Raw genomic sequence first — 25,878 nt, forward strand, 5'->3', positions numbered from 1 at the left:
AAACTCATTAGTCAACAGAGCCAAATATCAACAGTACAACGATTGAAATTTCTTTTGGGAGCCAAATTTTTTAAACTTAAACTTTATAGGTAGGTACATTGTTAAGGCTTAGGAAGAGCCACACTCAAGGGGCCAAACAGCCGCATGTGGCTCGCAAGCTGCAGTTTGCTGACCACGGCCCTAGCCAATTCACTCTCTTCATGAGAATTTTACCCTTTTTCTTCACCCTCACTCAGCTGATGACCTTATTTTTCTGAGAAAATCGACATAAGAAACCGTCTACAGTCCCATCACATAATTTACAAGCCTACTGCACTCTTCTTTCTTTGACAGATGAATTGACCATCTTCCCCTCTGAGGCCAATTCTGCAATGGACCCTCGTCCCTCAAGGACTTTGTTCCTTTAGCTGTCTCCCTCTCCATTGGCTGCTGCTTCTTGGCATAAAACTTCTTTAAGCCTGTATCCCATGTTTCTGTTCCCCTTCAGAATAAAATGTCTTGAGTTATCTGTATTCACTATGTCCACGTCCTCTAGTCCGTCCTGAACCCACTCCAATCAGACATTCATCCATCACCCACCGACACCTCTTTCATGGAGGTTCCCGAGAATCTCTACATGACTAAGTCCAAGGGTCACGTCTCAGTCCTTATTTGATTCAGCAACAGCAGCTGATGACTCCCTCCTCAGGACAGTTTCTGCTCTTGGCTTCTAGGATATTCCTCTGTTTTTCTCCTACCTGCCCGGCCACTTCTTCCCAAGATCTCTTGCCAAATCCACTTTCTCTACCCAACCTCTTCTTTTCTCAGGCTTTGAAAACCTCAATATATTCATGAGTGTCCAATGTTGTTCTCTAGGCAAGATATATCCAGACTCATACTGAGCTGCCTACTTGGTATTTCTGGATGTTGAGCCAATTAAAAAAATGTCCAAAGCCAAACTCTTGACTTCCCATCCAAATAAAATGGCAACTCAACTTTGCTCAGCATAAAAACCTTGGAGTGATCCTGGGTGCTTCTTTTTCTCTTACATCCCATCCTACTGGTTTTACCTTGGACATATACCAAGACTCTGACCACCTCCATTGCTAATACTGTCATCTAAGCTACTTACACCCCTTGCCAGAATGTTGCAATAACCTCATACCTATTCTCTCTGTCTCCTCCCCAGCACAGCCAGAATATTTATTTTAAAATGTTAGTCCCACAACTTTGGGCACCTACCAAACCCCTCTGTATTGTACACTATGAAAGGGTGAATATTATGGCATGCACATTATATCTCAAGAAGAAATATGTAAACCAAATTTCTCTGTCTAGAATTTCCCCACTTCTTTTTATCTAACCCAAGAATCTTTAAAATAAAACTAGTTTATTCCTGCCTCTTGACCTTTGCTTCCATTGTACCCTTGCCTAGAATTAGCTTCTGCAAATCCTTTCTACCTCAAAGTCTAGTCTTCCTCTTTAAAACAACAACAGCCAACCATTCTAAACAATACTGTCTCTTTTTGTCAGTAAGTCTACAAACCTCTACACAGCCTTCCTGACTCCTCTTCCCTCCACACCCAATCAGTTAGCAAACCTCACAGACTCTCCATCCTCCCGCCTTCTCCACCTGCATGCCACCATTGCCTCCTCCCTAAATTCCTTCAATCTGTTTGGCAAGTTGAACTATAAAACACATGGTAAAAACAAAATTCACAATGGCATTTTTAATGGCTCTCCATTGTACTCAGACTAAAGACAAAATACCCTAATCTACTTTACCAGAGCCTACATCTCCAAGCTCTTTCTGCCCCCGTGTTCCATACTCCAGATGCAGAGAGTTCCTTTCTGAACACACCGTGTTCCTCTCGATTCCAGGCCTTTCAACACCTTGTTCTAAGAACACAATTTTTCTGGCTAGTTCATGGAGTCAAGACTCAGATGAAGGGTTGCTTCTTTAGGAAAGCCTCTCTCCCCAGGTGGCCCTCAGTATCATCACCATACACTCAATTCCCTGCTCGTCATCTCACTTCTCTACCAGACTGTCAGGAGAGCAGGACCACATTTGAATCTATGGTATCCATCACACAGTAAGTGCTCAGTAGATAAGGATTAAGTTCTAGCCACCCATATGCCGCTCCTCTTAAATCCTGTGATTCCCACAGGATATACCACTTTAATTTTTCTGTGTTGTGATAAGCCCTTGTGGGCAGAGGCTGACTTGGAAGCACACAATGGAAGTGTGCAATACACCCATGGGTGGAAGGTGGTCTGTACCTGGTAAGTCTCGATGGGGCGGTTTTCCATGTTGAGATCCCAGACTTTAACGGTCAGATAGTCCCTGGTCATGATGTACCTCCCACTGTGGCTGAACTTCACATCCGAAATCGAAGAGATAATTTCAGAGAAAAACGACCGGTTGCTTGGATCTTCCGGCTCCTCAAAAACTGCAGAACAAAAGCAAAAGAAGACAAATTTAGCCCATTCTTACCAACATGTTAGTCCATTGATAACAGAACTGTCAGCTCTTTGGCAGCAGAAAAAGCTGCCACTGGTTTCTGTATTTTCCTTCTGATGGGAGGACTGGCATGGGGCCTGGCCTGTCCCATCCATTTATCTGGCTTTGACCATTTCCGAGCTCCAGGTCTATGCACCTAACTCTGTTTCACATTCCCCCTTGTTTCTGGTGCCACTGTACACACCAAAACCTGGAGTGGTCTTAGATGCTTAAATTAAAAATTTTTTCACTACCTTATCAAGATATAATTTGTATACCATAAAATTTACTCATTTAAAGATTACAGTTCAGTGGTTTTCTGTATAATCACATAATCATGAGACCATGACCCCAATCTAAATTTAGAACATTTTCCTTTACCCCCTCAAAAAAACTCCATGCCCATTAGCAGTTACTCCCCATTCCCCACCCTTGTAGCCCTAGGCCACCACTAATCTATTTTCTGGTTCTATGAAATTACCTATAAATAGAACCATAGAATATGTGGTCCTTTGTGTCTGATTTCTTTTCTTTAGCATCATGTTTCCAAGGTTCAGCCAGGCTATAGCATGTATTAGTACTTCATTCCTATTAACAGCCGAATAATATTCTATTGTATGGACATACCACATTCTCTTTACCAGTTCATTCGTTTATAGACATTTGGGTTGTTTTTACCTTTTGGCTATTATGTCCATACAGAAACTTGCACATGAATGTTCATATGTTCTTTATATTTCCTGGATTGTGGTGCTTAATAATGGAGCTTTGCTGTCATTTACTAGTGTGTATCTTGGGCAAGTTACTAAACTGTGGCTACAATGTCCTTTGTATACATGACAGGGCAAAAGTAGATTTACAGTTGTTCGTATGAAAAATATAATATAAAAAAAAATAAAAAAAAAATAAATAAATATAGCCTGCCTGGAGTGGCTCAGTTGGTTGAGGATTATCCTGTGCACTGAAAGGTTGTGGGTTTGGGTCAGGACACGTATGAAAGGCAAGGGATCAATGTTTCTCTCTCTCTAAGCATGTCCTGGGTGAGATTTAAAATAAAACAAACCTACACCAAAAAAACAAGAATAAACTGAGACCTACTTTTGCCCCACCCTTATGTTGTTTGTTTGCTCCGATACCCAGCCAGGCACTTACCATGTCTTTATTCTTCAGCTAATTTCCACTTACAGGACTAAAAGACAGCTCTACAGTTTGATATTGAGCCTGTCATAAGCTTCATTACCTCGTCTTTTACCTTGATTTTGAACTTCTCTGGTTCAAATTGAATGTACAGAATATATCTTGTTATCCAATGTCTAAGCTCTGCTAGGTCATTCCTTCCTCACTGATTCAAATGCCTCATCTTTTACATATTACTTTAGCCCCAAATGATCTTTCTCTGAAGCCCCATCATGCTTGGTCTGGCTCATTCATCTAGAATGTGCCCAGGGACTCTCACCTTATTATTAAATAACCCACAGGTTTTTCTTACCACAACTAGGATGTGAGCTTAGAGGCAGGATTTTGTTCTTTCTTGTCTTTGTACTGAGAGTTTTACTCACAAATGCTCAATAAATATTTGTTGCTTGATTGGAAACAAAGCCAGCTAAATTAATGAATCCTTTGCCTTCTGAGTGCTTAGCATAGATGATGTCAAGCTACACATCTTTGCCAATATTTAATTATTTTGGACCCCCAACAATGGCGACTGAGTATGGCCTACTAAATAAATGTTTGGTCCAGCCTAAAATTGTGATACAAACAGCAGCCTGCAGGTTACTGAGTTAACTTGTCCTCCAAAACTTCCTCTTTCCTGCCTGCTCAATGCACTCACAGTACCATCAAATTCCAGGTAGAAAACCTAAGAATATCGAGCTCTCTTTCAAACCTTGCTAAATCAACCCACCAGCCGAACCCCAAATACTTCTTTCACAGAACCATTTAAGAGAACAGCAAAACAACTGATCAATCAGAATTAAACTTGAGATTAAAAGGAAAAAACCAAAAACCAGTGAAACAGAAGAACAGAAGCTTATTATAGTCTCTGACCCACTGTTTGAGTCTCTGGCATTATATTTATATCAAACACTAACGAAGGCCCCTCCCTGGATTCTGACTGCTACCCTCATAGTTGAAACTACATTTTCACAGTAGTTTCCATATAAGGCGATCTCATTAGGACTGGAGACTTAGAAACAACAATCACACCCATACAAACCACATACACATCTTAGCAGAGGTCAGTGGGAGCCTTGAGGCTTGGTCACCTGATGTAGTGAGGGACAGCTTGAGGCAGGAGGTGGGAAGGGCTTAGCCTGCTCTGGAGTCCGTCAGTTTCTGCCTCTGTAACTTACCAGTGGTTGACTTTTTCTTTCCTACCCTGAGCTTCAGTTTTCTCAGGGGCAGAAAGGGGTTGTATGTGGCCTGACACATATGCTTGGCACATGGTAGGTTTTCAATAACTGTCAGTTGATATTTTTATCACCATTAGCTTGTACTCTTCTGCATTGCCCAATCATATTTCATTCACTGGGAATCTTGAGAATTTGGGACTGTGAATTGTTTATAAGGAATCTGTTCTCCAAACACCTGGCGTATTGGAGCCCAATGTAGCAACATTAGAAAGCCTCAAAGTGATATCCCCAGAATATGGAGGTGAAATAAAAGGACAGTTCTTTAACCAACCCATCACTAATTATGTATGTGGGACAGGACAGGATATAGATAACATAGCATCACAGCACTTTGCAGTTCATGACACATCTATGCCTATCTGAGGTTTAATATCACCTTCAGGAATTCCATTCATTCAGTAACATTTAATAGTGCTAGTAACTACTGTCTGTGGGAAGCTTAGTATATTCTAGACCCTGTATTTTACATGCTTTATCTCATTTAATCCTTATAACAATACTATGAAGTAGGATTGATGATTCCTTATTTTATAGATATGGAAAACTAAGGCACAGAGAGGTTTTGTAACCTGCCCAAGGACACACAGCTAGATCTGCCTTTTGAATCAAGGTCTGACTTCAAAGTGTTTGTTCTTAATCATGATGGAAATCTTCCTGGTACCATCAATGAGACCTTATTTTAGGAGCTATAAGACGGTTCCAGGTTAGAATCTACACAGAACAGTGGAACTGTAAAGTGGAACAACTCCTAATGACTAGATCTACGCTTCCCCTTTTATACAAAGTCCATTTAAACAGACAAGGAGCATGGTTTCTACACCAAGAACTCATGGTATGAGCCATACAACACCAGTGGCAAGCATAAGGTGGGAACCCCGGGACTTCGCATGAGCTGTTAAGACCCTTACCATAGAAGAAGCCAGCCTCCAGGCCATCTCTCACCTCCCTGCTCTAATCCCTGTGGCAAGCAGTGAGGCAACCTTTCCTCTCGCTGTCCCTCTCCCTCAGTTATGTACACGCACATTTGATTTATTTCACTTAGTTGTCTCCCCTATTAGGATGCAAGCTCTACAAGGGCAGGTTTTTATTATGTTTTTTTTTGTTTGTTTTTGGTCTATTTTGTTCTGCTATATTCTTTGGAACATAGAAGGTGCTCATAAATAATATGTTTGAATATGGACAACCATTTTAATTTTAAGTGGAAATAATATCTATCTAATAATTAAACAGGCCCTGAAAAGAACCTATCTAAGCAATGCTTTATTCAGCTCAAATTTGTTTCTGTTTAGACCCTTGAAAAGTATGGGAAAAATTCCGGGTTTTTACTAATTCAGGCTGAGCAATCACTTGTGGGCTATTTCAGTGTATTTTATGTGCATGCACACACATGCACCACACTTGGTATACTACCTAGAACATACAAATAAAAAGTATTTGTTGGATTGATGCATGCCAAACCCTGTACTAAATGCCAAGGTTGCGAGGAACAAGACAGATCCAGTCCTACCCGCATGGGGCTCACAGGCTAGAGGAAAAGACAAATGCTAAACAATTTTACACTTTTCATTACAGATGTGAATACGTGAGATTTTACCGCATTAACAGAGGGGAGTAAAGGTGCGGGGGGGCCAGCAAGAGGAATGCAAATGGAATATCACCGTGTGTTCCATGTACGTTACTGAACGTGTGGTACAAAAGCATCTACTGCTTGAGTCGATGAGAGAAAACATCGATCAGCTGCCTCCTGCACGCCCCCCAGTGGGGATGTGCCCGCAACCCACGTACATGCCCTTGACCGGAATCAAACCTGGGACCCTTCAGTCCGCAGGCCGACGCTCTATCCACTGAGCCAAACCGGTTTCGGCAATAGCATTTCTCTGTTTAAACAATCTTGTTAAACTGGGCTCCCTCATGTTCTAGATAAGCGGTTGTCAACCTGTGGGTCGCGACCCCTTTGGGGGTTGAACGGCCCTTTCACAGGGATTGCCTAAGACCATCGGAAAACACATATATAATTACATATTGTTTTTGTGATTAATCACTATGCTTTAATGATGTTCAATTTGTAACAATGAAAATACATCCTGCCTATCAGATATTTACATTACAATTCATAACAGTAGCAACATTACAGTTATGAAGTAGCAACGAAAATAATTTTATGGTTGGGGGGTCACCACAACATGAGGAACTGTATTAAAGGGTCGTGGCATTAGGAAGGTTGAGAACCTCTGTTCTAGATAGACCTGGTGCTCTCCCACTTTCGTGCCTCAGCTCCTCCTCACTGCCTCCTGTGTCCATCATGGGATACTGGAAAGAACACCAGACTGGGAGTCAAGGATGCTGGGTTGGAGTCCAGGCTGGACACAAATTAGCCAACTCTTAACAATACTATCTATTTGTTGAGCACTTATGCTATGTGCTTTACGTGTAGTAACTCATCCAATAGTCATAGATACGATGATTTCCCTTTCCCACAAATCAGTCAGCTCAGGCACAGAGGTTTTACAGCTAGTGGGAGGCAAAGCCAGGATTTGAACTTGGTCTGCTGCCTATGCTCTTAACCTCTGAGCTTTTAACTTCTGTCCTACTGCCTTTCATCAGAACGACTGGGCACTGGCAACCGCCTGGGCCTGTTTCCTTGTCTGTAATGTGAAAGAGGCAGGATTGCCAACCAGATGATAAGATCTTAGATGATAAGATCTGTGAAGTTCCACTAGTCTTGTCTTTCGATTTCTCACTACTGACCCCTGCTACTGTAGGGTAGCCTTCCCCAAGTGACAGCAGCAGCACACCCACCCCGTGATATGCTGGGCATTCCAGATTCTGAGGCCAACGAACTTGGGAAACTCCTACCCAATTCTGAGAATGCAATTCGCTTATGAAAGGTGCCAAGAAGTCCCACAGGTAAAAACTAACATTCTTTACTCCAGGTTTCTCAACCTATGCACTGGTGAATTTTGGGCCAAGTAATTCTTTGCTGTTGGGGGTGTTAGAGGGTGTTGAGAAATATCCCTGGCCTCTACCCAATAAATCCTCAATCTCCACTTGTGATAACCCAAGTGGCTCCAGACATTGCCAGATGTTCCCCGGGGGAATGGCTGCCCCTGGCTTTAATCCCGCTTTCAAGTCTTATTGGGTCACACCTCCTCCCTCCCCACTATTCCGTTTTTTTTTTTGGGGGGGCGGGAATCACTTGCAGCCCATTGTTTCTCTAGTTATTGTTGCTTAGAGCACACTTAGGGTTACAATGCTCTAGTCCAAAGAGTCTAGTCGAAAGCAACTGATACTTCCTTTGAAATCCCACAGGCTATTTGTGGGGATTTGTTCCTAGACCCCCAGTGGATGCCTGAAAGCATGAGTTGTACCAAACCCTGTATATACCCTGGTTTTCCCTCTACATACATAACTACAGTCAAGTCAGAGATTAACAACAATAGGACAACATTTTGCCATTAAAGTTATGTGAATATGGTCTTGCTCTTAAAATATCATATTATACTGTACACACAGCATGGATATGCTTGACAAAGGGATGATTCACATCCTGGATGGGGTGGGTCGGCACAAAGTTTCATCACGCTACTCAGAATGGTGCACAGCTCAAAACGTATGAATTGTTAATTTCTGGAATTTTCCATGTAATATTTTAGGACTGTAGTTGAGTGTGGGTAACTGAAACCATGAAAAGCAAAACCGAGGATGCGGGGGAATACCGCATTCAGTGTCCCGAGCAGGCAGTGTTTGTGCAAATCTGCATACGACTCTACAGAACTGTGTTTGATGTTATCCTTCAGGGTGCTGGCGCAGGCTATGCACCCGAGAGAGCTCCAACGACTGATGGACTGAATAAGGTCCCAGAATCCTGGGACAGAGTGGAATTCACAAATAAGAGAAAGGAAGTGTCAGGAAGAAAACTGCTGACTTAGAGAAACCTAAAGCTAAAACTACACTCATTACAACCAGGGGGCAGGGGAGGAGGAGAAAGGGGAGAACAGACAGGAAGCATGCAGTGTGCCTGTCGTTGGGTTGTGGGACAGGAGAAGAGAGGATAGAGGGAACCCATAGGGAAGGCTGTTTCTGGGGAGGCTCCTTTCTCGACCTCACACTGGACACTGCACAGAAACTCATGCCTACGATGAAGAGTCAGGAGGGGACCGAAGGCCACACAGCTGATCCTGACGGCCTCCTCACACTCCGCAGCCTAAGGTACAGTGGCTAAGAGGGCAGGCGGCTCTAAGCTTAGCACGCCTGGTTGAACTCCGACTTTGCTGCTTGTAAGCTATGAAGCCTTGGGCATGTGGCTTGACTCCTTCCAAGCTTCATTTTCCTTACCTGTCAGAGGAGTTCCTACCTTTTGGGTGGTGGTGGGACAGATGAGCTCTTCCATGCCAAGCGCTTAGCATTGTGCCTGCACGCCCAGAATAACAGGGAAGGCAGCAGCCATGCACAGGGGGGTGGTGTTTAAGGCAAAGTTGGTGCAAAACAAGTTCCAGAGCCCAAGGTGGGGCCAGAGCTTAAGAGCTACCAGTTGTAAATCGATTTCTAGGTCTCCGAACTGGGCTTGGCACAGACACACAATAGCTTGTCTCTGGACTGCCACTGGAAATTCGCCTTTCTTGGTCCAAGTGTCTTTCATTTGGGGCTGAACAATGTCACCACCACCCACCCTGCCTTTGATGACTCAGGCAGATGAGAGGGAGAGTAAAGGAAATGAGGCCGGGGGGAGGGGAAGGTTTGTTTCTGATGAAAAAGGAACCATGCACAGGGTTTTAAATTGCTCACTTCCACTGATGTTTCTACTATGGAGAAGGGGCCACGCTTTTTTGTTTGGAGACATGGTCGGCTACTTCCCCATCATGGGGACACAACTGGCAATTTTCCCACAGAGCGAGGCAGATGGCAATTCTCCTTCAGAGATGTGCCGGCAACAGTTTTGCCCCTGGAGAGAAAAGGCTCGGCAATTGAGATGCAGCCAGTGGTTTTTACTATACAGGAGACACAGCCAACAATTTTGCCCAATGAGAGAAATGGCCAACGATTTTCCCACAGAGAGTAAGAACTCCCACAGATAGATAATGCTGGCCTCCATCCAGCTGAGGACAGAGAGAGAAGTTTAAGATTTAATTAGTGGCTACGGTACTACCATGGGCCCAAAGACATTGTCTCTATACATGGGCTGGAGACTGGGAACTCATATCATATCCAACTCAGAGGGTTCTGAATTGGGAAACAGTGGTGCCTCATTGCTCAGCCTTTGCTATTTGCTTTTCATACAGTCCTCCTTAGTTCTGCAAATAATTGTCAGCAGTGAACACTATAGCAACACAATGCATAGATAGTATCATGGAGAATGAGCCATTAAGCTAGAAGAGATTTACATTGGTCTTTCAATTTTGTATAATTATTTTCAAAATACATACATTATACTTCAGAAATATAGCCTCTTCAATAATCATTCAAAGATAAAAAATGAGTCAAAAACATTTTTTTTTTAGACAGAAAAAAGGACCAAAAATTCCCTGGGTAGAAAAATGACTAGATGGTCTGGGGTGACCAGGTAAGGCTTAAGAAGATGCTGAACCTATGATCAATAGCTCTGGATAAATCAGAGGTCAGCAAACTTCTCTTGTAAAATGCCAGATAGTAATTTTTTTAGGCTTTGGGGGTCATTTGGTCCTTGTTGCAACAACTCAACTCTGCCTTTGTAAGCAGCACAAACAATATGTACACGGATGAGTGTGTATTTCAATAAGGCTCTACTTATGGACACGGAAATTTAAATTTTCATGTCACAAAACAGAATTCTCCTTTTGATTTTTGTTCAATAATTTTGAAAATGTACAAACCTCATTGAAAAGAGCCAAAGCAATCTTGAGAAAAAAAGAACACTGCTAGAGGAATCATGTTACCTGACATCAAACTATACTACAAGGCCACAGTAATCAAAACAGCATGGTACTGGCATAAAAAAACAGACATATAGATCCATGGAACAGAATAGAGACCCCAGAAATAAACCTACACCAATATGGTCAATTAATCTATGAGAAAGGATGTAAGAAAATACAATGGGGTAAAGACATTCTCTTGAATAAATGGTGCTAGGAAAACTGGACAGATACATGCAAAGAAATGAAACAACCATTTTAGTACACTATATACAAGAATAAACTTAAAATGGATTAAAGACTTAAATGTAAGACTCAAAGCCTTTGAGACTTTGACATCACTCTTAGTAATACTTTCGTGAATGTCTCCTTGGGCAAGGGAAACAACAACAAAATAAACAAATGGGACTACATCAAACTAAAATGTTTTTGCATAGAAAAAGGAATAATTAACAAAACAGAAAGACAACCTATTGAATGGGAGAAGATTTTTGCCAATGATACATCTGATAAGGGGTTATATATAACATTTATAAGGAACTTATACAACTCAACACTAAAAACAAACACCCCCCCCCCAAAAAAAAAACACAAAACCAATCCAATTTAAAAATGGGTGGATGGCCTGAATAGATATTTCTCCAAAGAGGACATACAGATGGCCAACAGACATATGAAAAGACGCTTGCCATCACCGATCATCATGGAAATGAAAATTAAAACCACAATGCGGTATCACCTCACATCTGTCAGAATGGTTATCACCAGTAAATCCACAAACAAGTGTTGGCAAGGATGTAGAGAAAAGGGAACGTTTGTGCACTGTTGGTGAAAATGCAGACTGTGCAGCCACTATGAGAAACAGTGTCGAGGTTCCTCAGAAAAACTAAAAATAAAACTACCATATGACCCAGCAATTCCACTTCTGAGTACTTATTAGGAGACAAAACACTAATTCGAAACAATAGATGCCCCCATATGTTCACTGAAGCATTATTTACAATAGGCATTATATGGAAGCGCCTTAAGTGCCCACTGATAGAAGACTGAATAAAGAAGATGTGGTACATGTATACAATAGATCTTACTTTGGCATTTGTGACCTCATGGGTAGACCTAGAGCAGTGGTTCTCAACCTTGGCTGCGCATTAGAATCACCGGGGAATCTTTTTAAAATCATGATTTCTGGGCCTCATCCTCCAGAAATTCTGTTTCTTTGTTACTAATGTTGTGGCCTCACCCCATAACAAAGAAACAGACTTTCCAGAGAATGAGGCCCAGAAATCAGGATTTTAAGAAGATTCCCAGGTGATTCTAATGTGCAGCCAAGGTTGAGAACCACTGACCTAGAGGGTATTGTGCTAAGTGAAAAAAGTGGTAGATGACCACTTTCTCATTGTGCCCAGCTGGTGGAGAGGATGAGCGCTCTCTGGGTCTCTTCTATAAGGGCACTAATCCCACTCAGAGCGTTCTATCCTCTGACCTAATCACCCACAGAGGCCCCACCCCCTAATACCATCACCCTGAGGGTTAGAATTTCAACACGTAGATTTAGGGCAATGCAGACATTCAGTCCAGAATACCAGCTGCCTCTGCTCCCCGTTCCTCTGATTCCTATTCAACCTCAGAGCTCGCTGTCTCCAGGGAGCCTTCTTTGACCACCTCAACCCACGGCACCCTTTTCTTCCCTTTACTGGTTCATTTGACCACCCTCTCCATGTCTCCCTGTTATAAAATACATACATTATTCAGCATTTACAAGGCGCTAAGCAATCCTAGTCCAGGGAAAAGGCTGCCCAGAATGGCAGGGTTGTGATCACAGCAGCACGTGGTGCCTGCAGGCCTGGTTCGGGGGAGAATGATCTCCGTTTCACAAATGGGGAAACAGAGGCTCGGCGAGACGGGGTCCCCAGCAACGCTCCAGGAGTGAGGCCAGATTCCCCCAGGCCCCTTAGCTCTGGGGTTAGGCCAGCGGTTCTCAACCTGTGGGTTGCAACCCCTTTGGGGGTCAAACGACCCTTTCACAGAGGTCGTCTAAGACCATTGGAAAAACACATATATAATTACATATTGTTTTTGTGATTAATCACTACGCTTTAATTATGTTCAATTTGTAACAATGAAAATACATGCTGCATATCAGATATTTACATTACGATTCATAACAGTAGCAACATTACAGTTATGAAGTAGCAACGAAAATAATTTTATGGTTGGGGGTCACCACAACATGAGGAACTGTATTAAAGGGTCGCGGCATTAGGAAGGTTGAGAACCACTGGGTAGACCTTTCTCCTGAAGACGCTTCAGCTGGAATCTGGGGTCTAAAGAGCCAGGAGGCAGGAACCCGTGTGTTGGCGGAGGGCATCCCTGCCAATCTAAAGGCCAGATTTGGGTGCACACCCACAGACAAGTTCATTAATTGGGGGCCTGTTGTCCTTCCTCGGTGAGGAATAACCCTTTATTAGCCCAGTGGGGCCGGTGTTTCTGAGAACTGTCGCTCTGGAGAGAGACTGATTGAAGAGGCCTCTGCGCACGCCCTCTCCGCAGGCGCAGGGAGGGAGGCGGCTGCAGGCCGCACCGATGATGAGTGGCAGTGGGTGTCTCGACAGGAGCCTAATGAAGAAATCTGGCAGCAGCGAGGCCCAGCATGACAAGCCCTCACATTCGGTCTTTCACTCCATTATATCCGGCTCTCTGTGAGGTGGGCGAGTGGCAAAGGCATGGGGCGTTCTGCTCCTTTGGTGGAATGACACCTTCCTGCAGCCAGCAGGTTCCGGGGGCTTGGGGGCCGTGTCCCCAGGCCCATGCTGTACATCACAGGTCAGGCTCTTCGTGTCTCCCTTTCTCTCTCCCCTCTCTCCCCTCCCTTCTCTTTCTCTCTGTTTGTTCCCAGCAGGAAGCTCTGCAGCTGTGCCAAGAGAGGCTCACCTCCCCGGGGAGCCTGCCCAGGTGGAGGAGGCCGTGTGTGTGGCTGTTATTAGGGGTAATTGCTGGGGAGCTGGTTGTCATGGTGCCGCAGAGGCCAGGGCTGCACACCCAGGATGTCCTGGTTTTCTGGGCTGTACAACAATCACTGCGGTGAGAGGCACACACGGGGAAGGGAGAGAGGAGAGCTCCCTCCTGACAGACATCTTGCAGAGTAAGGCGAGGGGTCCGAGGCGGAGTAGGAGGGTCCGTCGGGCACAGGCTGAGCGCCGCTGGGAGAGGGACCCTGGCGGGGACTGGTCACTGCCTGTTGTCTTCGAGAGGCTCCGGTGCACTGCCCGTGTTCCCAGGGTTGGCTCCAAACCCACGGACAGTCAGGCCTGCCCTGAGTGCTCCTGGGACGTGCACACGTGGAGTCACAGGAACTGGTTGGAGTGGACGGAGTAGCAGCCTCCCATCTGCCAGGCACTGTGTCGGACAGACTCCTCTGTGATAGCCATGCCACCCTCACAACGTGCTTACTTTACAGATGGAGCCATGAGGCTCCGAGGGCACGAGCCCTCGCCACAGGTCAGGAAGGGGCAGAGCTAGGATGCAGGCCCAGCTCCGGCTCTGCGGCCCCTACCGAGGCAGTAACTGCATCTTCTAAGTCTGCCTGCCCATTGTGCTGACAACACCTTGTTCACATTTATTGGCAGATTCCTTGCTTTCTTTGATCTCACCATTTCCCTAAGCTTGATGATCCCATTTTCTCACACGTAACTAACTCTTCAATGACAATTTCACGACATTGTAGGGATTTTCAAATGACACCAACATTTCAGGTCATCCACCCCAGGATGAAGGATCCCCGTCCACGAGATAAAATTCTATTGAAATCCTTATGTTCAGGTTCAATATATAAAAGATGATAAAAGCAAGTATCATTATGAGCATCGCGGGGGTGCACTCCCCTGCCCTCCGCTGCCCCTGGGCTGCGCCTGGTGGTGAGGGGAGGCCAGCAGGTGCTTTGAGTAACTCAGCAGATGAAGGGACCCACACCGATGGGGCGGGGAGCGCGGGAGTGGACAGCAGATCTCACAGCTCCGTTATTGGGGCCACCTACCGAGCTGTCACAATGGAATTATATGAACTGCACAGGGGCTCGCATTAGCCGGCATCCTTAGACATGAGTCAATTACGCGTGCGACAGTCCCCTGCCCTTCTCTATGTTCTAGTGCGGTACTGAGGGTGCTCCTATTCATTATATGAAGTAAACCAAGGTGAACCCACAGTCTTTGTCAGCGTGTCAGACCTATCTTTTCTGGACCTTGATTTCCTCATGCTACAAAAAGGAAGAAATACTCTGAATGCATAGGGCTTTGTGAAGATCAATTAAGATAATGGATGAGAAGAGACTGTAAATGGTGACGTGCTAAATAGCAAAAGGTATCAATATAACCATTTTATGCTTACGCACACACACACACACACACACACACACACACACACACACACACCCTGAGTCTTTGAGTCCACAGAATTTGTGAGTTTCCTCCCCAAACTGCCGCTCCCCTAGTCTTTGCTCATTCAGTGCCCTTCATCTTCGGCATGTGCTCAGGTCAGAAAGCTGGGAGTCTTTCTGGACGCCTTCCCTGACCTCACCTCCCACACCTGGTGTCCTGTTAAATTTACACTCAAAGCTTTGCCCCAACTGGCCCAATGTTAGTCTAAGCCACTATCATCTCTGACCTAGACCATTTTGGTAACCTTCTAACTCTTCCTCCTGATGTTTCATTCTTTACATACTCTGTGTGGTATACTAGTATTTACAAGTATAATCACATTACTCCTTTACACAAAACCCTCCTAGACTTTCCCTTCCTAAGTACAAGAAAGGCCAACTTCCTCGCCTTGGCCCACAGGGCTATCATGTTGCCTAACTCCCAAGGCCTTTGCATGGTGTACAATGGGAATAAGGCTCTGGGGTTATGCAAGGTGCCTGTCCTGAGTGTGGAGTCCTCCCATTGCCCCTCAGCTGCTCCTTCTCCTTATAGACACCCAAACTGGTCTGCCTTCTGCCCGCCGTGCCCCCCACCTGCCAGGCACAGTCCAGACTCAGAGCCTCTGCATTTGCCTCTTCTGCTTCTCCATAAACATTTTTCACCAAATCTTGCACTACTTATTTGCTTATGTGTTTGATGTCTGTCTCCATCTACTTGGATTAGACTGCCATGAGGGCAGGAGATACCATCTTCTCAGTGTCTGCAACAGCGCCTGGCACATGGCCCCAACCATAAACATCTGTTAAGTAACTGAATAGACATGGGTTGAATGCCAGGCATTCCCAAAGCTAGACATGAGTGAAAGGACAGGGTCAACCATTCTTTAGTGTGAGCCTTGTCATTGTGTAAAGAGAACTCCCAGGCACAAACTTGTCAGAGTGCATGACCATTGCTGCTCCACACGCATTCAGTTAGCACCTCCTTATGCTAAATGCAGAAAGGGGAGAATAAAGAGCTTCAGCCACAATGGCAGAATCGTTTAGCAGAAGAGACAGAAATGGAAACAGATCATTTCAGCCTAAAACATCAGGTGCTCTGATGGAGGGCACCTGGTCCTACTTGGCGACACATGAAGGGTATGGTAGGCAGAACGATGACTCAAGGATGTCCGAGTTCTGATCCCCAGAACCCAGGAATATGTTACCGTTAATGGCAAAGGGGAATTAAGACTGTAGATGGAATTAAGGTTGCTAATCAGCTGACCTTAAAAAAAAAGATTAGTCTGAATTACCTGGGTGGGCACAGTGTGATCACAAAGGCCCCAAAGGGGAAGAGGCGGGTAGAGGAGGAGAGTCAGAGAGATGCAGCGGGAGTAGGACTTGCCCACTGCTGCTGGCTTTCACGTGGAGAAGAGGCCCTCAGCCAAGGAATGTGGGCAGCTTAGATGCCTGAAAAGGCAAAGAGTCTCTCCCAGAGCCCCCAGAAGGAACAGGCTCTGCCAACACCCTGATTTCCACCAGTGAGACCCACATCAGCCTTCCGGCCGGCAGAGCCATAAGATGATACGTTTACGCTGTTTAGAGTCCCTGCGTTTGCAGTAATTGGTAGGCAGAGGAAACTAACACAGAGAGGATGAGGTGGACTCTCTCTGTCAGCTCTGGTGGGAAGGGACAAGCTATCGTAAGACCCATCCTGCCCTGGATAGAGCCCTCACCAGCCCTCACTGACAGGCCATGTCCCTCCCTGGGGAAAATTCCTCCCAGTACTCTCTTGACTGGGGTTCTCTCGTACCTCAAATTCAGGATGCTCACCCCGTGCCTACGACTGCTTTGCCAGCGATGGCTTGTCATGGACGATAATGACGGGCAAGTTAGCCTTGATGCGTCCCAAGCCCAGAGCAGCCAGAGCCACCTATAACCTCATGGCCAACCTTTCCCGCTCCATGCTCTGTGTGTGTGTGTGTGTGTGTGTGTGTGTGTATGTGTGTGTGTGTCTGGAGGCTGCAGCCATGTGCCTGAGCCGGTGTCAGCCTCCATGGCCGCCTCATCCAAGGTCCCTAGGGGGGAGAGGGCAAGGCCTGGGGAGGTGTCAACTGCTAATGAATGATACTTGTCTCCAAAATTAATACGCTTCCAGTTCTTAGGAAAATCCACTCAACTGGAGTCAACAGGATGACTAATGGACAAAACTGGTTAAATTAATCAAAAATGGAAATGAGGATGGGGGAATTCTGTGTTCACTCTGTGGCTTGGGCCTTGCCTGCTCTGCTGTTAATTGCCTCTGAGCTTGAATGGGGTAGACACTAGGTTGGGGTGGGGGAGGGGCTCAGTGAATTCCACTCCTTGCAACAAGTCTGTTTTGGCTTTCCTCCAGGAGGGGTGGGTGGGTGTCTGGGTGTGTTTATAAGCCTGTCATCAGCCAAAAGCCTTTTCATAAAGGGCCTTGTCTTTTTCACCTAACCAGGCTTCCCTGCAACAAACACTGTTAATGATGCCCCCAATCAAGACTGAACCCCGTTTGGAAGCTGTGCCAAACCTCGGAGGTTTTAAGATTCACTGCAGCTGCCATCTCAGCTGATGTCTTTGGACACATTCCATCAGAGACCTGAGTGAATGAGCCGTAGGTTTATTAAGGGATCCAGCGGCCTGTGGAACCAGGACACGGCAGTTAAGTTTGTAGATGAGGGTGAAGAATAACACAGTGGATTTCATGACTGTCCAAGGGCAGGGTTAGTTCTGCAACTGAAAAGTGTTGGGACAGGGGATCCACCTGGAGGAACTGTCACTCCAGGGCCTGTGCTCTGGATTATTTTCATGTCTTCCGTTAGGGGCTAATCAGTGTTCCCCAAATTCATATGTTGAAGCCCTAACCCCCAAGACCTCAGAATGTTACCGTATTTGAAGACTGGGTCTTTAAAGAAGTAATCAAATAAAAATGGGTGAGCCCTAAAGCAACGTGCTGGTGCCACAGAAGGCGAGTTTTAGACACGACGTGTACAGAGAGAAGATGATGTGAAGCCGAGAGGACGGGCATCAGCAAGCCTAGGAGAGAGGCCTGGAATGGGTCCTGTCTTCCTGGCCCTCAGAAGGAACCAACCCTGCTGGCAGCCTCATCTCAGACTTCCAGCCTCCAGAACATCAAGTCTTGTTGTTTAGGCCACCCAGTTTGTGGCCCTTTGTTACAGCAACTCTAGTAAATGAATACACTGTCTTCTGTCCGTCTTTCCCCATCTGCCTGTCTCCCTACCACTGTTGTTAGTAAAACACCCCTCCATGCTGGGCACTAAGCTAGTATTGGTAATTCAGTGGTTGGTAAGATAAGTAAGGTCCCTGCCCTCATGGAGAGGACATTCTAGTAGGGGAGACAGAGAAAGAAAAGCAAGCATCTATAGATGAGTGCTGCGAAAAAAATAAGGAAGTAAAATTTGGTGTTAAGATGGAAATAGGTTGCAGAAGGGGTGAACAGAGAAGTCCTTGCTGAGGAGGTGACATTTTCCCAGAGACCCAAACAGTGAGAACAGTCCAGACAAGTGGGGCCCACGGTGGGAGAGCATTCCAGGCAGAGCAAAAGCCTGTGCAAATGCCCTGGGGCAGGGAAGGGCAGGGGTGGTGCAGAAAGCAGGCCCACACGGCCAGACTATGTGGAGCTGAGGTTCGAGAGGGGTAGGGATCAGATTCAAACAGGGCCTTGGAAAGGCGTTCAGATAGAAATTTCTCTTTCATTTCCTCGGTTGCCATTCATCACACCCGGCCAGTGTCTTCACTCAACTCCCAGTACTCATGCATTGAAAGGGAAAAGCACGATTCCGACCAGCCAGTTGCTGCTGCCATCAGCACCCTATTGTTTTAGGCGTAAGAATCTCAAACTGCAAACCCACCCGTCACTACTGCCAGAAGCCGCAGGGGGAAAAATAGAGACATGAGGGAGCGAGGCATGCCTTCTACCCCCTGCTGCGTACGCAGAGTGAGGGACATATGGGAATTAATATATGCGGCGCTGATAACACGGATCTCCTTGGCATTTTGATTAAACGCCGGCGGTTATTAAACACCCTGCTTCTCAGAGCTCATCTCCGAGAGCCAATGTTGCTTTTCATTTTGAACTCTGATGAACTGTCTCAATTCCGATCGCACACCTCGGCTGCACCGTGGTCGGCTGGAGGCTGGTGTTTGAGGAGGATGGAGAAAATCAATATGAAATGTCAGGCGAGGGGTCAGATTGAACTTGTTTTCCCAGCTGGCAGGAGCCTGGGGCCACCGTGGAGGCAGCCGAACAAAGGGAGAGGTGCACCAAAGAAGGTCGCCACTTTGGACGAGTCAGGAAAATGAATTTCATTCACTTCTTAATTAGATTAGGAGGCTGGCGGCTGGCGATTCAGAGCGCTGCCTGGGTCGGGATGAGCTGTGGGGAGGCAGGGCTGAGGCAGAGGCCTGCAGGCTGCTACCGAGCTCCGGGGTCTCACTAGGGACTGTCCTCAGGGCTTAGGGTTAGATGGGGCCCAGTCTGGAAGCAGGAGCAGCTGCTGGGGGTCCCTGGGTGTGCAGCTTGGCAGATCTGTTCTGTGGGCACCATCACCCTTTCTTGTCCTCAGTCTTTAGGTCATAGTCAGTGGTCATTGCCTTGGGTTAGAAAGTCCTTGCCATATCCCCTCACAGCACCGTATGACCCTCTTTCATACCAATTATTGCACTTGTAAGTGAGGAGTCTTTCCTCCTTAGACAGTGTGATGGTTAATTTTTGGCAGCAACCTGATTAGGCCATGACATGCCCAGATATTTGGTCAAACCTTATTCTGGGTGCTACAGTGAGGGCATTTTTGGATGAATTTAACAATTAAATTGAGAGACTGAGTAGAGCAGATTGCCCTCCCTAATGTGGGCGGGCCTCCTCCAATCAGCTGAAGGCCTAAATAGAACAAAAAGGCTGGACCTCCCCAAATAAGAGGGAATATCTTTGAGCCATTGGGACATCAATGTTTCTTTTCTTTTTTCCCCTCCTGCCTCTGCATTTGAATGAAAACATTGGCTCTTCCTGGGTAATGAACCTGTTGCTTTCCTGAGGCACTAGCTTTCCTGGGTCTCCTGCAGTCCCACTGCAAGTGTTGGGACTTAGCACCGAATCCTTATACTACATCTCTCTCATACGCACACAGTTTATGTATATGAGATATGTATCTCCCATGGGTTCTGCTTCTCTGGAGAACCCTCACTAACACAGACTGTGAGCTCCAGGAAGAAGGACACCAGGCCTGGTTTGGCTCACATTGCATCCCCAGAGTCCGGTATAGCACCTGACATGTAGTAGGTGCTCAACAAATACTAATTAAGTAAATGAACAACTGAGCTTCATATATCTAGTAAAAAGGCTGGAGTTTCAAGCACCGTATAGCTGCAGGCCTAGCACAGAGGGACTCGGGGAGGAATAACTGTGATAACTGCAGGTGCCACTTATTGACTCCGGGGTCCCAGCAGGTGCTAGGCGCTCGCCCTAGGATGACATTTCCTTTCCGTGGACAGCCGGCCCTGTGAGGCTACGTTTTTTATTTCTACTTTCAAATGAGGAACTTGGGGCTCACCAGGATTAAATAATCCTGAGGTCACAGAGCACTGAGCTGAGCTCTGATTCCAAAGCTTCTACTTTAAACTATTCCAGTTCTGGGAATTTCTAAGGCCTTGTTCTTTTTCCATCTTGAGTGGAGGGTCCATCAGCCTCCCATTCAGCTTATTTCTCAATATCCAGCACTCGTGTGGGTCTGTCTGATCCTGGAGCCCAGGCTGGTGTCTGCCGCGCTGGCTGTGAGCATGGCGCTTCTCGCGCAGTCTCTGGCATCCATGTTGGTGACCCTTCCAGCCTGGTTCTACTTTTGCCCACCAGAGAGCCCTACCTCCTTTGTCAGCTCGTCACCTCACACACAGCATGTTCCCAATTGAACCCTGGCCCTTCACTCTCCTCTCTATGGCTTCTGATTAGTCCCCATTCCACGTGCCCATTTATGTCAACCCTCAGGCATACATTTATTTATTGAATACATATTTACTGAGCACCTACTGGTGTCAGGCGCTGGTAATACGATGTGAGCAAAACAGATTCAGTTCTTCAGAGAGTTTATAGTATAGAGGGACGAACACCGAACATGACCTAACATCCATGGCTGGTGATTGCCAATCTCTAATCACATCACCCATAGTTACCTTATAAGAAAAGGCTCTATTTTCCTTTTCCTTCCTTTCAACTTCCATAGCTACCATCCTTATCTACATTATAAATTTCCATTTATTACTTTCTAATTCTTCTATGTTTCTACCGATCACTGCTGTGTTAATCTTCCATAAAATAGGAATTCTGTAACTCTGTTCTCCAGCCAAATGATCTCAAATTGCTCTCCACATACTAGGAACTGGGGCACATGGATGTATCCTTGAAGGTCAGGGAGAAGGAAGATATGGGGTACATTAAGTGGTACAGGAGGCCATGGGATAAATGCTGCAATTTGGGGGAAAATAAATTTTGCTTGAAATTTGGGGTGGGTAGAAATGTAATTATTACATTAAACGGAAAGTAGGCATTTTATGGGAATAAAATACAGAATTCAGGTGAAATTTTAAGATGGGAAAATAAGTCTGCAAATAAAACCGGTTGTGGGCAATACCTCCCCCAGGGTCTCGGCCCCTGCCTTTGCTGTCAGGCCAGGCCACCCAGAGCACCTCAGGGAGGTTGGTCAGCTTCTGGGTGTTCTTCCTCCATGGCAGCAAGGCTCGTGCCTGACCTTGGGAGTGCTGTAGTTGGGGACACAGCTGTGAGCAAAACAGAGTAAGTCCATGCCCTCAAAAAGCTGATGGTCTAGATCAGTGATGGGGAACCTATGACACGTGTGTCAGAGGTGACACATGAACTCATTTGTTTGGTTGATTTTTCTTTGTTAAATGACATTTAAATATATAAAATAAATATCAAAAATATGTCTTTGTTTTACTATGGTTGCAAATATCAAAAAATTTCTATATGTGACACGGCTCCAGAGTTAAGTTAGGGTTTTTCAAAATGATGACACGCCGAGCTCAAAAGATTCGCCATCACTGGTCTAGATCCACAATCCAATAGAACTTTCTGCAATGATGAAAATATCTTAAACATCTTAAATCTGCACTATCCAATATGGTAGCTACAAGCCACACATGCCTATTGAACACTTAGTAGATAATCTGAATGGAAAATGTTTTTGAAGACTTAGTATGAAAAAAATAAAACATCCCATTAACGATGTTTAATTATTATCTCATCGAAGCCCCATGACAAGCCCATGAGGCAGATGTTATTATTCTACCTATTTACAGATGAGAAAGCCCAGGTTCAGAAAGTTAGGGAAAGCTGCACAAAGCAGACAGCTAACCGGGTTGAAGCCTGGCTTTGACCTGGGCCTGTGGGAGTGTAGAAGCCACACAACTTATAAACCACTATATATGGGGGACCGACCACTGCCCCTCAGGCACCTTCACTAGGACCACTGGGAGAGGGGGAGGGGGAGAGGGAGCTTTTCTAGAAAGCCTTCCTGCTGGCTCCAGGTCAGCCTGTCGACCACGGTGCTGGCCTTGAGTGCCAGCTGACATCTGCTTTACCTGCTCACATCGGTCCGAGCCTCAGCCCCCACTGGATTGGAGCGGCTGTGCTCTGTCCACGCCCGGCAAACTCCAGCGTGACCAGAGGGCCTGTGACTCTGGTTTCCCTTTCCCCTCCCCCTTCTCTGAAACCTTCTTCCGGTGCCCACTAGAACCATCGGTACCTCTAGAATGCTGGTTCCCAAAGCCGCAATCTCTCTAAGAAGCCGCAAACCCCTCCCTCCAGCCACTATTCTTTAAAAAAAAAAAAAATTGAGATATATTTGACATATAACATTATACTAGTTTCAGGATTTGATATATGTCTATAATGCAAAATAAACACAATAAGTATAGTTAACATCCATCACCACACAGTTACCCATTTTTTTTTTGTGATGAAAACTTTTAAGATACTCTCTTAGCAACTTTCAAATATACGATACAGTGTGGCAACTTAGTCACCATCCCCAGATGCCATTCTTGATTCCTTGTATAATCTCAGCCTCCTGCACAGGCCAGCAGGTCCTGGTAGCTCCTGCCAAGGTCTACCCAGAGCCCCCCTGCCCCTTTCTGCTTCCCCGCCACCGCCCTGGTCCGGGCCGTGCTTAACTCCTGCTTGGACGTGGCAACAACCCCCAGCGGTCTCCCCTTTCTGGCCCTCAGGTTCCTCTGCCCACAGCAGCAAGACTGATCTTAAAACATAATTCAGATCATGTCACAACGTTATGTGACAGGGCTCATGCCTTATTCATCTCGGCAGACCACAGCCTGCAGCGATGTTTGTGGGATTGAACGTGAGGTTTCATCTTTATTGAAATACCCACCGTGGAGCTGACACCGAGGCAGGCGGACACTGGTACTTTCTTTGCTCCTAGTGAGTCTCATGTAGGAAAGGAGATCAGCCCTCCCCACCCCCACCCTCCCCACCTGTGTCAGGGCCAGTGCCCCGCCCCTCAGCTCTGCGCTGGCTGACGGCTACTCACATTTGGTGTGCCTGTCACACAGGGCCGACGCCCGCATGTCGCACAGCCGGATTGTCCCTTTGCTGCTGCTGTACACGAAGGTGTTGCAGTGATGGGGGTGGAACTCGGCCGCGGTGATCACCTCCGTGAGCTCCTCCATGTTGGCCGGCTTAATGTCCACGATGTCTGGCGCCGAGAGTCAAGGAGCGGACGGGAGAGGTGTGAGTGGGGAGCAGGGGGTGGCGGGGAACAGGTTAGCTTGCACCACACAGGATGGGTCCTCACCAAAACGCTGTGAGCAAACAGGCAGGTATTACTGTTCCCAGGCCGATGAGCCCAGGGTCACCCAGTGGTCGGAGGCAGCACGGGAACTCGGGTCTCCCTGGCCCATTTCAGTATTTCATCCTCCTAACATGTAGAGCGCCCATCAAAGTTACCTGCTCATGCAACTGTGCAAAAACGTGCCAAGCTGCACAGACTTCCATTTCTCCTTTTTACAATGGTGGTTACAAACTCGTCCCATTCCAACTAAATAACTCATTTTATTGGAATCTTTACCCAGACTCCTGCGCTGTAAGTAAAATCTACAATAGACTGTAAATCATCTTCTACGAAATCTCTGAGATCTTCTTTAATATGATGATGATGATGATAATAATAGCTGCTACCATTTATTGATCACTGTGCAAAGCACTTAGGTACTTTATCTCATCAATTTTCTTATCCCCATTTTCCAGGGGGTGGAAACGGAAGCTCAGAGCATGTAAAGTAACTTGCTAAAGAGTGACAGTTCTAGGATTTTACCCCAGGCGCGAAATTTGTGTTCTTTAGTAATTATACAAAATTTCTCTTATTGAAGACATACAGGGGCTCAAGTCTCCATAAGCTGTGATTTGCTTTAGCGCTTGTGGGAGTTTAAGCATCAGAAAGAAGCATCCAGTGGTATGGCGAGATAGTTTTAGCCTCCTATGGAATATATACCCTTAGTTTATCATTTGTTTTTTATTTTTCTCAGGTTTTTACTTTCTGGTCAAGAATTAGTATACATCTATTCATGACCACATCCTTGTATACTTCAATGAAACACTTGGCTTTCACTGATGAATGTAAGTTAGCAGAAATACCTTCAGTAGGGTGTGTGGCATGCATGAGGTGTGGGTTTAGGCTGATCCCTTCATATCCCAACTGAGAGCTCAAGAGGGGACCTGGGTGCAGGCTGGGAGGCGCCTGGCTGGGGACCCAGCCGCTTCCTGCGAAGGAGCCGGCCTCGTGATGTGGATGCTGTTGTACGGGAAAGCTGACCAAAAGTGATTACCACTTTTCCTAGACCTGACAACCTTTGAGCCACCTTTGTGACCTTTGGCCCACCTCTCTATCCACAGGTTGTATGGGAGAGGGGGAGGGGGAGAGGGAGCTGGAGAGGTGAGAGAAAACATTGATCAGTTGCCTCCTGTACGTGCCCCAACCAGGACCAAACCTGCAACCTTTTGGAGTACAGGACAACACTCCAACCCAGCCGGGCAAGCTAGTTACATTTTTAGTAATGCACATGAAAATAAATGCATAACAATTAAACTCAAACTGTTGATGTGTGCGAGTTTATGTATCTGGTTTTGGAAAACACTACTGAATTGACAAGTGATAACTTGATACTATCCTATGGGACTGGCATGGATGAAAGTCCTCTGTTTTTCCTGGTTAGTAGCATAGCCCGCTCCTTAGAGTTTAGATGAGGTACAAGTAAATGCACTGGTATTGTTAGTTACCCCAACACCAACAAAGTGCTCATCTATTATCAAACATCACCTCTGCTCCTGCTACAACAATCCCAGCACGCCAATTTGTTGTAATAAGGGCTTTGTCGTTGGCTCTGCTACTTCCCCTTCAGTTACCTCTTATAAATCCTGTTGGGTTCTTTCTAAAATTAACTCAAGACTGAACTAACATATTTTACTACACTTGCCCTCACCAAACCCAGGTGCAAGTATTACTTGGGTCTCCAGAGCGTGTGGGTCCCTTGGATTCATAAAATACTACCTTTCAACTCAACTGTTGCTAGAGTTATACCTATTATTTCAGTCAGCCCCACACCCTGAGGAGTGCGAGCCCATGCCCCCCAGAACGA

General features: G+C 45.9%; 1 protein-coding gene across 5 annotated transcripts in view; it reads right to left on the bottom strand.

The window, feature by feature from the left end:
* The window catches only part of PPP2R2B (protein phosphatase 2 regulatory subunit B, beta), a 374,353-nt gene that overhangs the window by 5,976 nt on the left and 342,499 nt on the right, over positions 1-25,878 (bottom strand). For all 5 annotated transcript variants that reach the window (XM_006777014.2, XM_006777013.2, XM_006777015.2 and 2 more), the window contains 2 exons: positions 23,775-23,939; positions 2,260-2,429 (listed from right to left, as the gene is read on the bottom strand). In XM_006777014.2, coding sequence (XP_006777077.1) covers positions 2,260-2,429; positions 23,775-23,939 — 335 coding nt within the window. The remainder of the gene's footprint in view (positions 1-2,259; positions 2,430-23,774; positions 23,940-25,878) is intronic.

This window comes from Myotis davidii, unplaced genomic scaffold (genome assembly GCF_000327345.1).
Source record: "Myotis davidii unplaced genomic scaffold, ASM32734v1 scaffold89, whole genome shotgun sequence".
Classification (NCBI taxonomy): domain Eukaryota; kingdom Metazoa; phylum Chordata; class Mammalia; order Chiroptera; family Vespertilionidae; genus Myotis; species Myotis davidii.